At 34.9% G+C, this 15,700-nt stretch overlaps 1 protein-coding gene, 1 long non-coding RNA gene and 1 gene segment (V, D, J or C); 1 reads left to right on the top strand and 2 right to left on the bottom strand.

The window, feature by feature from the left end:
* Nucleotides 1-1,904, top strand: part of LOC311071456 (scavenger receptor cysteine-rich domain-containing protein DMBT1-like) — a 55,955-nt gene extending 54,051 nt beyond the window's left edge. For all 6 annotated transcript variants that reach the window (XM_084095866.1, XM_084095865.1, XM_084095864.1 and 3 more), the window contains 2 exons: nt 1,203-1,305; nt 1,477-1,904. In XM_084095866.1, the coding sequence (XP_083951992.1) occupies nt 1,203-1,305; nt 1,477-1,580 (207 nt within the window). In that variant the 3' untranslated portion in view covers nt 1,581-1,904. The remainder of the gene's footprint in view (nt 1-1,202; nt 1,306-1,476) is intronic.
* LOC311071458 (Ig kappa chain V-III region MOPC 63-like) overlaps nt 1-15,700 on the bottom strand; it is a 178,588-nt gene that overhangs the window by 57,971 nt on the left and 104,917 nt on the right.
* On the bottom strand, nt 1,777-2,526 carry LOC311071480. The gene is made up of 2 exons (XR_014603865.1): nt 2,324-2,526; nt 1,777-2,242 (listed from the first exon to the last, which is right to left on the bottom strand). It is a non-coding gene; the product is annotated as an uncharacterized lncRNA (long non-coding RNA).

Below are 15,700 nucleotides of genomic sequence, written 5' to 3'. Positions count from 1 at the left end.
AAATAAATGTAAATGAATTTTTTTTAATTCAAAAATGACATCATTGCGGTGTGGGCGGCATCCGAAGATGAACGACTTCGAGCCGAATCTGGCCGAGCTCAAACTTCTCACCACACCGGCACCCAGTTTGCACGTCTAAATTAGTTGCTTACATTTAAAAAATGAGCATACAATAGAATAAAAAGTATTTTATATGAACATAAAGGTCCATGTTTAATAAAAATGTTCACGAAACTTAATGAAATGTTTAGTGAAATTAGAAAATATGTAAGAGATTGTTAATTTAGTTATATTGTACACATTCTCATATCCATATATTTTGTTTTATTGTCATGAGTAATAATCTCAGTGTTTACTGGGTTTTACACAATTCTTTTTGTAGTGTGGTATTGGTGGTGGTGTACTAAAATAAACATTGTCACGTGTGTATAGCTTCTTCTTCTTACCGCTTATTCCTGATGGTTTAGAGGACAATTACTTGAGTCGCCCCCTATCGTGTCAAAGAATAGTACAACGGCGAGTGCGTCAAGTATAAACACCTCGTCCAGTTGGAGAGGTGCGCGCGCAGTCTGCGGAGACTCGTGCTGCAGAGCCAGACAAAAGTATAAACAAGGCTTAAGACGAGCTTTTTAAAGAAAGCGGCATGTTTTTAGACGCGATATGTGAACGGCTCCTAGGGTTTCTTGCTTAAGTAATGGCATTCATTCTCGCTGCATGAGAGATACCGTCTGTGATGCAACAGCCTGTTGTACTGCATTTATGTATAATATTGATGGTTTATAGTCGTGGCGTAATAATGATGGTAGCCTATTAAGAGGTGGATTAATTCATGTGGGACACCACTTAAGGCCTAGGTGTGAAAAGCACGCCCCGCCACTATAACTATAGTCAGTCTTATTATTAATACTAGTGTTTAGTATTTAAATACTAATAATTAACATTCATTACTACAGTATTGATCTCCAACAAATCATATCAATTAATAAATGTATCAATAAATGTTGAAATGTAAAACATTTCATATTTTAGTATCATGACATTTTTTTGTTGCACTATTTGGATTTACTTCTCAGTCCTAAACCAAAACACATGTTTGCTTAGCTATATGTTTTTACTGTCCTCTGCTTTAATAAAGTATAGAATAAAATGCTGGTCTAAATAATACACAGCCTGATTATCCTGTATCTCTTTTTCTCTTTTAGCACTGTGACTCTGGAGGCCACAGGAGAGAGAGAAGGTCTGTGGAATTCCATGACCGTGCTTTCATTTCCATGGGTCCCCTGATGTTGTCTGAAACAAACAAAGGTTTTTTTAAATATTTTTTTATTATTATTATTATTATTATTATTTTATTTTTTTTATTAAAAAGCCTAATTTAATTCAGTTGAGTGATGTATTGGTTATGCATATTTAAGAAATCTGCTATATGTCAGATTTGAATCTATTACATCACTATATTATATTTCTTGTTCACAGATATTTGGACCCCAGAACAACGGACCATATCCACAGCTCCAATTCTGTGTGGTTCTTTGATTATGCTATTTGTTTCTCTGCTAAGTCTCCTGACCTTTTTCTAGAATATTTCACAGAGTGAAATATTTTTTACAAAGAATGTTCATTGTTTTACACACATTTAATCTCTTTCTAAATTAATGTGACACTGATGCCGCATTGTACAAGCTGGTTTTCTTTTCACATTAAAGTGTGGGGTAGAATCATTAGGAAGAACAGAAACAATGTCTACCGTTTGACAATATTCTATGTTACTCTATATTTTTGACATGTACTGATAAATACATCTCTTCAACAAATGATCATTTAAACCTATTTTATTCCTCCCACCAGTGCTTAATACATGCACCAAACAGACATATAGAAATAAACTGCAAAGCAATCTCAAAGGTCTTTGTCTCTTAAATAATGAGTCAATAAGATTAAGTAAACTTATCGTTTGAATGTCCTGTCTTTGATAAGTTGAAGTGATGATGAAGATGAAATGAGTTACAAATCCACAAGGCTACTTGAGTGCGATGCAATGGTTGTAATCCTATAATCCACAATGTGAGAAATGATCACAGTCAACAGCATTCAGTGAATCGTTGTCCTCAGCGCCACGTTACTGGCCATGTGCTAGGCCATGTGTTATAGCCTCGTTGCCAGCCTGGACTGCACTTGAATTCACTGCCTCTTGTATCCAATCAGTGCTCACAAAAGAACATGTGGAAGTTAAATGTCCTTTCTAGAAAGAAAGCAAATAGCTAACATCAATGATCTTATGAAACAAACACAACGTCAAATATATAAATCAATCCATACTCACAGTTGAGCAGAAACTCAAAGAGTTCTCAACAAAGGACTTCAGAGGAGCAAGAAGGTAGCATGAGTTCAACCATTAGATTTCCCTCTACCAAACGAACTGATTTACTCTGATAGCTGAGTTCATATGTCCAGTTACCTCCAGGCAATAGCGCCCTCAAGCTGCTCCTTTTGTTACTGCATGTGACCCAAATACATCACACAAGGGCATCAGAGTAGCTAAAATACAATAATACAAAAAGTAATGTTTTGTCCGTTACAATAGTGTACAACTAAGTCTGATATAAAGACACAAATAAATAAATGGCCACAGTATACATACACATTTTTCCACAGTATATTTTACAACTATTTACACTATATATTCACATGGTTCCACAAATACACAAGCAAACTCACATAACATTATAATCACCAAAGAAATGAACAATGTGGGAACGCTTTAGAATGCTGTTCCATCATTAATGAATAACTACACAGGAACAAATGAGTAACGCATCATTAACTCTCTAGTAACTACTATTACCTAAGAAGAAACTCTGACTAATGAATTAGAAACTAATGGTGCTCAGTCGAATGAGGTAGTTCACTATTAGCTAATCAGTAACTACTATTTTTTCATACCTTCCTAATGGTTATGCATAGACAGTTTCACATGCATGAAACCTAATTCACGTACACACAAAAAAAAATTCACGTGCGTGAAAAAAAAATATATTCACAAAAAGCAATTCACATGCGCAAAATAAAATTATACATTCGTAAAATATATTTCACAAATGTAAAACACAATTCGTAGAAATACAACTGTGCACAAAAATCTTTGAATGTTTAAAATGTACGAGTTTATCCCTGAATGTGAACGTGCAAATCGTCATTCACGCCTTGTGTGAATCGCCTTGGATGTGTGTGTGTAGGGCTGTGCGATATATATCGTGAGATTGTTACGCCTGGTTCACACCGGACGCCGAAGCGACGCGGAACGGAAAATCACGCGCGGTCCGGCGCCTGCCTGTTCACACTAGACGCGTATTCTCCGCGGCGGTCTACAAGCGCTTCTGCTCAGTTGTTGTTTATCCAGAGCTATTTTTTTACATCATGGGTAAGTAAATAACCTCATAAAATGAATACACCATGTTTCTGTAACCAAGAAGTTTGTACACTTCTTGTATTAATACTTTTTGTTAATACTCGTGGTATTTTAATTTGAAAATGGCTTATATTTTGACAATTGACCGGATGTCTCGTGTTTCTTGGTGTGACTTCCTGCCGGAATGGACGCGGATCACTCGCGGCTCGCGAAAAAAATAGACCAGACGCCGAAACTGGCGCTTCACGGCGCGGGCCGGCCGCGACGCGCCGCGGCGCACCGCGTCTGGTGTGAACGACACCATAGGTTAACATGGGCGCCGAAAGGAAGCGGCCTCCGTTCCGCGCCGCTTCGGCGTCCGGTGTGAATGGGCCGTTATGCGCATCTCGTCAGTAAAGCCGGTTCCCTGATTAGTAGTAAATCACCATCACCTGCTTTCAGATGAAGCGGCATTTAGGGCTGAGGAGATAATTAAGTGATTAATTTAGTGATGATTGAGCATTATTGAAGACACCTGATGTTAACAAGCAGAATCACTGAAGGAGAAAATCACAAATTGTAAGTTACCATTAAGGTGATGGGTGTTTGCTTTAGTTGGGCTCTAGACCATTATATGTTTACTTTAATATTTACTGTTGTTTGTCTGCTGTTATTGATTTCTAACAGTTAAATGAACAAAGTAAAATGTTATCTTATAGTGTTGGTTATGTTTTGACATAATCATGCTGTGATCTGAAAAAGGAAACTTATTGAGCTAGTTTGGTTTAACTTGTTAGCAGCAGTTTTGTGATTCTTCAGCCTATGATTATCAGTACTTTACTTATAATTTAAAATATTTAATAAACATTGTTCTGATCAACAGACATTCAAATAAATTCATTTAAAACACAGACATCAATAATCAGCCTGTGAATCTCAACAATGGTGACAATAATAAAGCATGTTGCAGTGGCTGCCACCAATCACAACTCATTAATGGCTCCCATCATGCATTGCGGTATGAATAAATTATGATCTGAATTGTCTATGTAATTTACTTTTCCTAATTGAATATTCTGCTCATCACCATTGTTGAGATGCATAGACTGAATCTTGACATCTGTGTGTGCCTAAAAGAATGATTTTTTTTTTTACAACTTTTAAGAAATCGTTTACATTAGCCTATATAAAAAATTCTGGGCATTTATGCAGATTCATTAACCAACAACATCAGTCAGAGAGAAGGATTTTAATGAGTTCAGTGATCAAGTTCAAATGATGATTGTCATAATATAACCAACACCATCAGATCACTTTTTTCTTTGTTCAACTGGTGATTATAATTCAGAAACAACAGACAAACAAAATCTAAAGTTAATAATATATGGGTCAAGAGTCCAACTAAAGCAACCATTGATCGTCATAACGGTGGCTTACAATTTGTGATTTTCTCCTTCAGTGATTCTGCTTGTTAACATCAGGTGTCTTCAATAATGTTCAATCATCACTAAATTAATCACTTAATTATATCATTAACTTAAACACTCTTGAGTGTGGACTCATACACTCCCAGGAGTGTTAATTTAACACTGGAGTTTTTGCTGTGTACAAAGAGCCGTAGTTAACTGACAAGCTGAGCCATATCGCATTAATAATCGCTGGCGATACGTCCGCGATATTAATGCGATATGGCTCAGCTTGTCAGTGAACTACGGCTCTTTGTAGTAAATGCCGCTCCATCTGAAAGCAGGTGATGGCGATTTACTACTAATCAAGGAACCGGCTTTAGTGACGAGATGCGCATAACAATCTCACGATATATATCGCACAGCCCTATGTGTGTGTGTGTGTGTGTTTTTTCGAGACTTTCCTAACAGCACAATCCACCTACACAGATGAGTCGTACTCTTTAGCCAATCAGATTTAAGCTTATCAATCGACCAATCAGTATCATGTGAGGGCGGGCCTACCTCCATGTTACGTCATCAGCTTTCGACCAGTTCATTGCTAAGCAGAGAAGAGCCCTGCACGGGCCTCAAATCTAAGCCTGAGCCCGGCCCTGGCCCGAGACGCTCAGGCCCTAGCCCGACCCGTGTCCGACAGCTCATCAGAATTATCAGCCCGAGTCCGACCCGAGCCCGTTTTTTTTTTTTTTTTTTTTTTACAGCCCTATTTGCAGCTGTTAAAATAGGTCCGTTTTGTTAGTTATGTTTCTTTTCTTTTCTTTTCATTTCTTTATTAAGTTAATTAAGTTAATATTAAGTTATTTTTAAAATGACAACCAAGCAGCTGAGCCGACAGCGAGTAAAACATGTTTGATCAATTTAGCCTCTCAAATCAACGCTAATACTTTACTTGGCTACAATAAAATCCATAAATATAAAACACTTCAAGCATATCACACAGACAGTTAAGTTTAATGTTTATTTATTAAACCACAGTGAGTAAAACAATTTTTTAATACCGAGGCAGGCTCAGGCTGCTCGCAACAGCGCTCGCAAACGAAATGAGCAATAGCCTACAATCTAAACAAATTAAATTAAATCAAAAACAAACTTGCAGGTTATCTTACCTCAAAAATGCACCACAGAACATGGCCATTCTTTTTTCCAGTAGTTTCCAACAGTTAAACGAAAATAAAGTCCAATCAAACGAAAAGTTAGAACAGTCTCTTACAGAGCATTGTGGAGTAAAAGAATAGCATCCACAGTGGAAGGTTTTAACCCAGTCCTCCTCTCTTCTATCACTCTTCCCGCTGCGCTGAAGACACGTTCGCTGCTGCGATCTTTCTCTTAATATTCTCCATTATTTGCACATGAGGTGAATCATGGGTTGCGCTGACGGGAAACCTTCTGTGTGCGTGCGTGCGTGAAACTGTCATGTCAATCATATGTCAGTGTAATTATAAGATTATGAAAGTTATGAGGTTATGAAATGTCTATGTTTGTTTTTCTATCGTCGACGTCAACTTCTCATATTTTTTTAATTAATGTCTAAAAATATAAAAAGAAGGATAACTCAAAAAAGGCCCGAGGCCCGGCCCGCATGTGAACTATGACGTGAAAATTGGCCCGAAGCCCGGCCCTAGGGGCGTGAAAAAGTCGGGGCCCGTCGGGCTCGGGCTGAAATGCAGGGCTCTAAAGCAGAGGTATGTATGTCTGTCTTTACTAAAGTTAAACAAGTTAGAGATCAGTTGAAGCAATAGTTTATGAACTATTTACTGATATAAGCAAGTGTTGTGGTAATCAGATGTTCCATATCGTATCAAAAATGAAGAAGAATGACGCTTGTTCTGTTGTATTTTAGCTGCAGGTAGACAGCTCTCACAGCTACAACAATCACGCTAATGAGTGCAAAACAATCCCTAGCTCTCTCAGCACTGGCCTCATCGAGATTGTTCTTTAAATAGTATATAGACCTATTTTAATGAGCACCCAGTGTTTTTTGCCATTTGTGTATGTTGGTAAATTATTAAACACTTGTTTCCCTGCATTTTTCAGGATTACTCACCTTTGGCATGACATCTGGATAGCAGTCACAGACATCTTAATTCATGTTGTTTCTTTATTCTCTTTTATACTTTATTTTTTAGTATTAATGTCTTTGTAACACTTTACAATAATGTTTCATTAGTTAACATGAACTAATAATGACTTGCATGTATACATTATTTATTATTTTTTAGTTAATGTTAATTTCAATACTTCAATTTACTAAAACTTCATTAATGTCTTGTTAACATTAGTTAATGCACTGTTAACTAACAATGGACAGCTGTATTTTTAACCAACGTTAACAAAGATTAACACAGTAACAAATGTATTGCTCATGGTTAGTTAATACATTAACTAATGTTAACTAATGAACCTTATTGTAAAGTGTTACCAATATATTCAACATTCATTTCCTTATGTTTTGTGCTGTATTGTCATCTCAAGATTTTTAGTGTCACAGGACAATGTTGTGAAGCATTAATTTTTACTTTGCCTAGTAAAACAGGCGAATCTGATTTTATGCTGATCAGACAAAGGTATACTTATCATAGAGAGGCAATTAAGATCACGCAACTAAGATTACTCAGTAAACTCTATTCAGATACCATCACTTAATCTCCCTTGTCCTCTGTCTGCACCTCTTGTACTATAGGTTTTTACTATTTTAAATATCAGACCAATATCTGATATGTCCTAACAGAGAGGTCTACTGATGACTGGATTGAACACAATGCATTTGTTAACTTTTCACTTGATGTATTGCACTTATATTTATATACTTTAAAAGCAAAGAAGACTCTGGCTGGATCTCGCAACATGGAAGAGACGTATATTTCTCTGTACTGAGTGTTGTTCTTCAAGATTGTCAGTTCATGATCTTCACATGTAACAGAAACATTAATCATGTCATTTTATGTATATTTTATTCCCAAAGGATTCGGAAACTTTCAAATTAAATGTGTACATCAAATGTAACTATGTCTTTGAATCTTTTAATTCTGACAAGAACATTTAATAATGCAGTGACATATGAATATGAATAGTGAATAATGAATAGCAGTGCTTTATTCCACAGCGTGAAGTCCGCAGGAGACAAATGAATACAGTAACAATGCATCACTTTCAACCTTTTGTTGAAACAACTGTCAAAATGGATGGCTTGCAAATGTGACTATTTTGAAAGAATTACAGTAGGAATGGTAAGATCACAGTACTGGTTGTCTGCATCTTCATACATCATCTGTCTCAGAAATCTGAAACAATAAAACTACATAATATATGCAGCTTAAAACAAAACATGTCTCCTATGCCTACATTAATGTGTGTGGTGGACAGCACAGGACATGAAAATCCGTCAATACTAACAATAAATGTTTATGTTTGCATGTGGACTAAACAGTAGTTCATAAACTATTGCTTCAACTGATCTCGAACTTTTTTAACTTTAGTAAAGACGGACATACATACCTCTGCTTAGCCATGAACTGGTCGAAAGCTGATGACGTAACATGGAGGTAGGCCCGCCCTCACATGATACTGATTGGTCGATTGATAAGCTTAAATCTGATTGGCTAAAGAGTACGACTCATCTGTGTAGGTGGATTGTGCTGTTAGGAAAGTCTCAAAAACACACACACACACACACACACATCCAAGGCGATTCACACACGTGAATGACGATTTGCACGTTCACATTCAAGGATAAACTCGTACATTTTAAACATTCAAAGGTTTTTGTGCACAGTTGTATTTCTACGAATTGTGTTTTGCATTTGTAAAATATATTTTACGAATATATAATTTTTTTTCACGCACGTGAATTTTTTTTTTTTTTTTTTGGGTACGTGAATTAGGTTTCATGCATGTAAAATTGTTTACGTATGAATCGTGTTTGTTGCATGAATAATTAATGAGACTGATTTGCCTCCATAAGTTTTACACGGACAAGGAACACACACATTTTCTCCACATTTTAGTCCAGTTTAGTAAGAGTGTTGTATAATATCAAGAAAATGCAATTACCTGCCTCCTTGTTTATTTTAGATGCCTTTTTGTTACACATATTTAGCCAATGTATTGGATAGAATGCATTTCATTCAATGTTATTATTTATTTTGTTTGTAAAAGATGGCTTATATTGTTTTGGCATAGATGTACAGTAATTGGTTTTGTATGTATATGTGACTGTGCCAACCCATGGTAAGAGGAGCAGAAAAGTGTGATTATGTGTGTGCGCTAGAGGACTCCTAGAACTTTAAATGAACTCAGCCATCTTAGTTGAGTTTACTGGAGTTCAAGGACATGAAGAGGTGGACCGCTTGCACCTGCCTGGAGAAGGATCTGGGAAACTTTGGAGGAGTTTGAAGGAGTGACAACCCAACGCCTGTTGTAAACAACAGGAGTATAAAAGACTGAAGAACTGACTGCCTCTGGGGATACTGATACGCCAGTGCCCCCGACGCCTAGAAGCCCAGAGCTGAGGACAAGAAACCCCAAGCAGAAGAGAAGAATATGGGGGTAAATTGATGCCAAAACCATTGAAAATGGACAGACTAAAAGTCACAAATAGATATTACAACTTGTAAATACAAAACACAATCTACAAATAGATTAAAAATCCGCAAACAAAGTCCTCATGATCCTCAAATGTAAAACAAGATCTACAAATAGATACAAAGTCCTCAAACAAACTCTTTGTGATCCACAAATATAAAGCATGATCTACAAAAAGATTAAAAATCCACAAATAAACACATCCTGATTCACAAATAGAAATCAGTGACTTGTACTTGAAAACCAGAATTTGGATGAATGTAAAGTGACTTGTTTGCAGGTGAAGATCATGTTCTGTTTGTAGATTGTGTCACATTTGTTTTCAGAATTCTGACACTATTGTTTCGCTGTTGTGACAAAATAATGCCATAATCATTGAAAATGAAGAGACTCTGAGTCAAAAATGCATATTACAATTTGTAAACACAAACAAGATCTACAAATAAATTTTAAATCTGCAAACAAACTCCTCATAATCTGCAAATGTAAAACACAATCTGTAAATAGATTCCAAATCTGCAAACAAACTCCTCATGATCCGCAAATGTAAAACAAGATCTACAAATAGATAAAAAATCCACAAACAGACTCTTCATGACATACAAATATAAAATGCGATCTACAAATAGATTTAAAATCCACAAACAGACTCTTCATGATTCACAAATAGAAATCAGTGACTTGTACTTGACAACCAGAATTTGAATGAATGCAAAGTGATTTGTCTGCGCATGAGGGTCATTATTTGTTTGTAGATTGTGTTGCATTTGTTTTCAGAATTTTGGCACAACTGTTTCGCTGTTTTTCCCATTAAAAAATCTACAAATGCCCTCCTCACAATTTGCAAACAAACACAGTCTAACTTGTATTTTCAAACCACTGTAAAAAGACATTCTTACACATTCTGTGCAAAGCTCAGCATGCAAGTGTTGAATCTGTGTTTGCAGATCACAGGGCATTCACAGATCCCTCTACACGCGTTTGCAGATCACAGGGCATTCACAGATCCCTCTGCACACGTCTACAGATCTTTTTGGCACTATCTTTCCGCAGAGAGTGTGACTACGATCCACACGTGTAGTCAGCCAATCAGGGGTATTGCTTCAATGTGATGTCACGCCCCCTCAATAAGCCCTTTTCAAAATAAGAGCTGACACTTCTTGGATAGGTGGGCTGTGCTCACTGCCATTTACCATTGCCGGTGTTGTACCAAAATCCGACTCCCCGGACAAATCGCACTCTCTTTCGCATGCACGCGCAAGCGAGTTTAAATGCACTTCCTTTGCTATATTCATTTATCGATCGATTTTTCACACAGCAAGCACCCAGATCCTGCATGGAAGCTTAGTCTACACTTAAATAAATTAACAGAAAGTGAACTAGTGTGGATAAAAGATGCAAAAATAGATAGCTATCAAAACAAAACTGTTAATTTCACTTAATTTAACTGAACTTATCGTTTGTGTGTTTAACACGCTGTGGTTCATAGGAAAATATTGTATTACTCTCCCCATTGCACATGAATGTCATTAAAAATAATAATATTTAACCTTTTTTCACGAAGATAGGCTTTAAGAGTTCATCAAATACATATGTATGAGGCAAATACCTGTCTTTTTTTTTTTTTCGTTTTTTTTTTTTTTTTTTGCTTAATTGCGTCTTAAACATTGAAATAAAACAAATTATTAGTGATAATTGAAAAAAGAATGTAAGAAACCTTAGACATTTTTTTTTATTAATAGTTATTTTCCATCACATTAGGGGCCCAGAAAAGCAGTATTTATTTAATTCATTCTTTCAATTTTACATCTTACATAGCCAGGGCCGATAGACATTAGGAGGCCTTAGGCAAAATTCATGTTGGAGGCCCCCACCCCCAATAAAAAAACACTTGAAACAAATATGATTCCTAACCTTTTTATTTATACAACATGTCATTTTTAAATTTAGTATATTTTTACTTACACAGTAGGCTACATAAGTTTGGACACATTGCTATTTTTAATGTTTTTGGATTTATTTGATCAAAAATACAGAAAAATAATATAGCCTAGTGAGTGAAATATTATTAAAATTTAAAATAATGGTTTTCTATTTTACTATACTTTAAAATATATTTCTGTGATGCAAAGCTGAATTTAGTGTCACATGATCTTTCAGAAAACTTTATAATATTCTGATTTATTATCAAATGTTAGAAACGGTGCTTAATATTTATTTTATAACCTGAGATACCTTTTTTCAGGATTTTTTGATTATTAAAAAGTTGTTTTAAAAAAGTCTTCACTATCACTTTTTATATATTTAACACACCCTTGCTGAATATTCCTGTTTTTTTTTTTTTTTTCTGTATTTTTGATCAAATAAATGCAGGCTTGTAGAGCATAATAAGTAGGCCTAACTTCTTTCAAAACCATTAAAAATAGTAATGGGTCAGACTTTTTTACCGGTAGCCTACTGTATAGGCTACATATTAATCAAACTTTATCTAAGGTAATCTCTTTTTTGTTTATTGAAGATGTTATTGTTGTTGTTGTTATTATTATTTTGCTGTTTTATTCAATTTATTCACAGTTATTATTATTAAATTGTTATGTTTATTATATGAATATAATAATATTAATAATATATCATAAAACTACTTTCTAAGTAAAACTATATACATATATTTTAATGATTATTAAATTATTATATGAATTATTATTAAAATATTTTAAAATAAAACAATATATCGGATATTAAAAAATATATAATCATAAAATTATTAAATAGCCTACATTTTATTTGGATGTATAGTAACATGTACAGTTTACATTCACACAAAATGAGTTCAACTGATTTCACCAGTGCAAAAATCATTTACTGCTTTATTACGAGTTTAAAAGAGCGCGAGCGTCATTAACGTGCCCAGACGCGACGCTTTGAATTTGCGCTTACAATGAATAACATCACGTCAGGAGCTGACTAGTAAAAAAGCTCTTTTTTTTATGCTCAGTAGCGATCGTGTCTTTCTCTTCCACTTGATTTGTGTAGCCTATAGCATATTTAAGGTAACAATGCAATACATAATAGTAGCCTATAATATTACTGATATTAATATGACAATATCTGCAGTCAATATTGATTAAATGGGAGGGAAAAATCCTGCCCATACCGCAGCTGAAGAAATGATAAAAGCACTTATGTTCTTCTACTGAAGTGGTATTCTGGAACTGTGAATAAATTGAATAAAACAGCAAAATAATAATAACAACAACAACAACAATAACATCTTCAATAAACAAAAAAGAGATTACCTTAGATAAAGTTTGATTAATATGAACAGTAGGCTACCGGTAAAAAGTCTGACCCATTACTATTTTTAATGGTTTTGAAAGAAGTTAGGCCTACTTATTATGCTCTACAAGCCTGCATTTATTTGATCAAAAATACAGAAAAACAAAACAAAACAGGAATATTCAGCAAGGGTGTGTTAAATATATAAAAAGTGATAGTGAAGACTTTTTTAAAACAACTTTTTAATAATCAAAAAATCCTGAAAAAAGGTATCTCAGGTTATAAAATAAATATTAAGCACCGTTTCTAACATTTGATAATAAATCAGAATATTATAAAGTTTTCTGAAAGATCATGTGACACTAAATTCAGCTTTGCATCACAGAAATATATTTTAAAGTATAGTAAAATAGAAAACCATTATTTTAAATTTTAATAATATTTCACTCACTAGGCTATATTATTTTTCTGTATTTTTGATCAAATAAATCCAAAAACATTAAAAATAGCAATGTGTCCAAACTTATGTAGCCTACTGTGTAAGTAAAAATATACTAAATTTAAAAATGACATGTTGTATAAATAAAAAGGTTAGGAATCATATTTGTTTCAAGTGTTTTTTTATTGGGGGTGGGGGCCTCCAACATGAATTTTGCCTAAGGCCTCCTAATGTCTATCGGCCCTGGCTATGTAAGATGTAAAATTGAAAGAATGAATTAAATAAATACTGCTTTTCTGGGCCCCTAATGTGATGGAAAATAACTATTAATAAAAAAAAATGTCTAAGGTTTCTTACATTCTTTTTTCAATTATCACTAATAATTTGTTTTATTTCAATGTTTAAGACGCAATTAAGCAAAAAAAAAAAAAAAAAACGAAAAAAAAAAAAAGACAGGTATTTGCCTCATACATATGTATTTGATGAACTCTTAAAGCCTATCTTCGTGAAAAAAGGTTAAATATTATTATTTTTAATGACATTCATGTGCAATGGGGAGAGTAATACAATATTTTCCTATGAACCACAGCGTGTTAAACACACAAACGATAAGTTCAGTTAAATTAAGTGAAATTAACAGTTTTGTTTTGATAGCTATCTATTTTTGCATCTTTTATCCACACTAGTTCACTTTCTGTTAATTTATTTAAGTGTAGACTAAGCTTCCATGCAGGATCTGGGTGCTTGCTGTGTGAAAAATCGATCGATAAATGAATATAGCAAAGGAAGTGCATTTAAACTCGCTTGCGCGTGCATGCGAAAGAGAGTGCGATTTGTCCGGGGAGTCGGATTTCGGTACAACACCGGCAATGGTAAATGGCAGTGAGCACAGCCCACCTATCCAAGAAGTGTCAGCTCTTATTTTGAAAAGGGCTTATTGAGGGGGCGTGACATCACATTGAAGCAATACCCCTGATTGGCTGACTACACGTGTGGATCGTAGTCACACTCTCTGCGGAAAGATAGTGCCAAAAAGATCTGTAGACGTGTGCAGAGGGATCTGTGAATGCCCTGTGATCTGCAAACGCGTGTAGAGGGATCTGTGAATGCCCTGTGATCTGCAAACACAGATTCAACACTTGCATGCTGAGCTTTGCACAGAATGTGTAAGAATGTCTTTTTACAGTGGTTTGAAAATACAAGTTAGACTGTGTTTGTTTGCAAATTGTGAGGAGGGCATTTGTAGATTTTTTAATGGGAAAAACAGCGAAACAGTTGTGCCAAAATTCTGAAAACAAATGCAACACAATCTACAAACAAATAATGACCCTCATGCGCAGACAAATCACTTTGCATTCATTCAAATTCTGGTTGTCAAGTACAAGTCACTGATTTCTATTTGTGAATCATGAAGAGTCTGTTTGTGGATTTTAAATCTATTTGTAGATCGCATTTTATATTTGTATGTCATGAAGAGTCTGTTTGTGGATTTTTTATCTATTTGTAGATCTTGTTTTACATTTGCGGATCATGAGGAGTTTGTTTGCAGATTTGGAATCTATTTACAGATTGTGTTTTACATTTGCAGATTATGAGGAGTTTGTTTGCAGATTTAAAATTTATTTGTAGATCTTGTTTGTGTTTACAAATTGTAATATGCATTTTTGACTCAGAGTCTCTTCATTTTCAATGATTATGGCATTATTTTGTCACAACAGCGAAACAATAGTGTCAGAATTCTGAAAACAAATGTGACACAATCTACAAACAGAACATGATCTTCACCTGCAAACAAGTCACTTTACATTCATCCAAATTCTGGTTTTCAAGTACAAGTCACTGATTTCTATTTGTGAATCAGGATGTGTTTATTTGTGGATTTTTAATCTTTTTGTAGATCATGCTTTATATTTGTGGATCACAAAGAGTTTGTTTGAGGACTTTGTATCTATTTGTAGATCTTGTTTTACATTTGAGGATCATGAGGACTTTGTTTGTGGATTTTTAATCTATTTGTAGATTGTGTTTTGTATTTACAAGTTGTAATATCTATTTGTGACTTTTAGTCTGTCCATTTTCAATGGTTTTGGCATCAATTTACCCCCATACAGATCTATTGTAACAGTACACAGTGATACTGTGAAAGCCGTGGCAAGAGACAAGCAGCTTCTTTATTACTATACCTGTGTGCTGTCTATTACAACTTCTGCTTAAACAGGTGGTTCCTATCATTATCGGATTAATTGCACAGTTTAACCATCATAGAGTGAAAGTTTATCATTTGCATGTCAGTTTAACAAGGGCGCGCTTGACAGGGCATATATAACAACGAGCAGAGTGAGAGAGAGTGCCGGCCGCGCGCGCGCACTCACTAATAATAATAACTAGTGCAAAATGCCCGTGCAAAATCAGTTTTTGTGTGTGTTTTTAGTAATTGTTGGTTTGGTGCCCGTGAAAGAGACTGTGAACGCATTGAATTCAGGTAGCAGGCTAGGTTACTACAAATGATGGCTGTGAATAAACTATAATATTCAGAAGTAAACAGTGTAG

Source organism: Abramis brama, assembly GCF_963993115.1.
Source record: "Abramis brama genome assembly, chromosome: 20".
In the NCBI taxonomy this organism is placed as follows: Eukaryota; Metazoa; Chordata; class Actinopteri; order Cypriniformes; family Leuciscidae; genus Abramis; species Abramis brama.
Note: the sequence above shows the minus strand (reverse complement) of the source record. Positions and strands in the feature narration are given on the sequence as shown.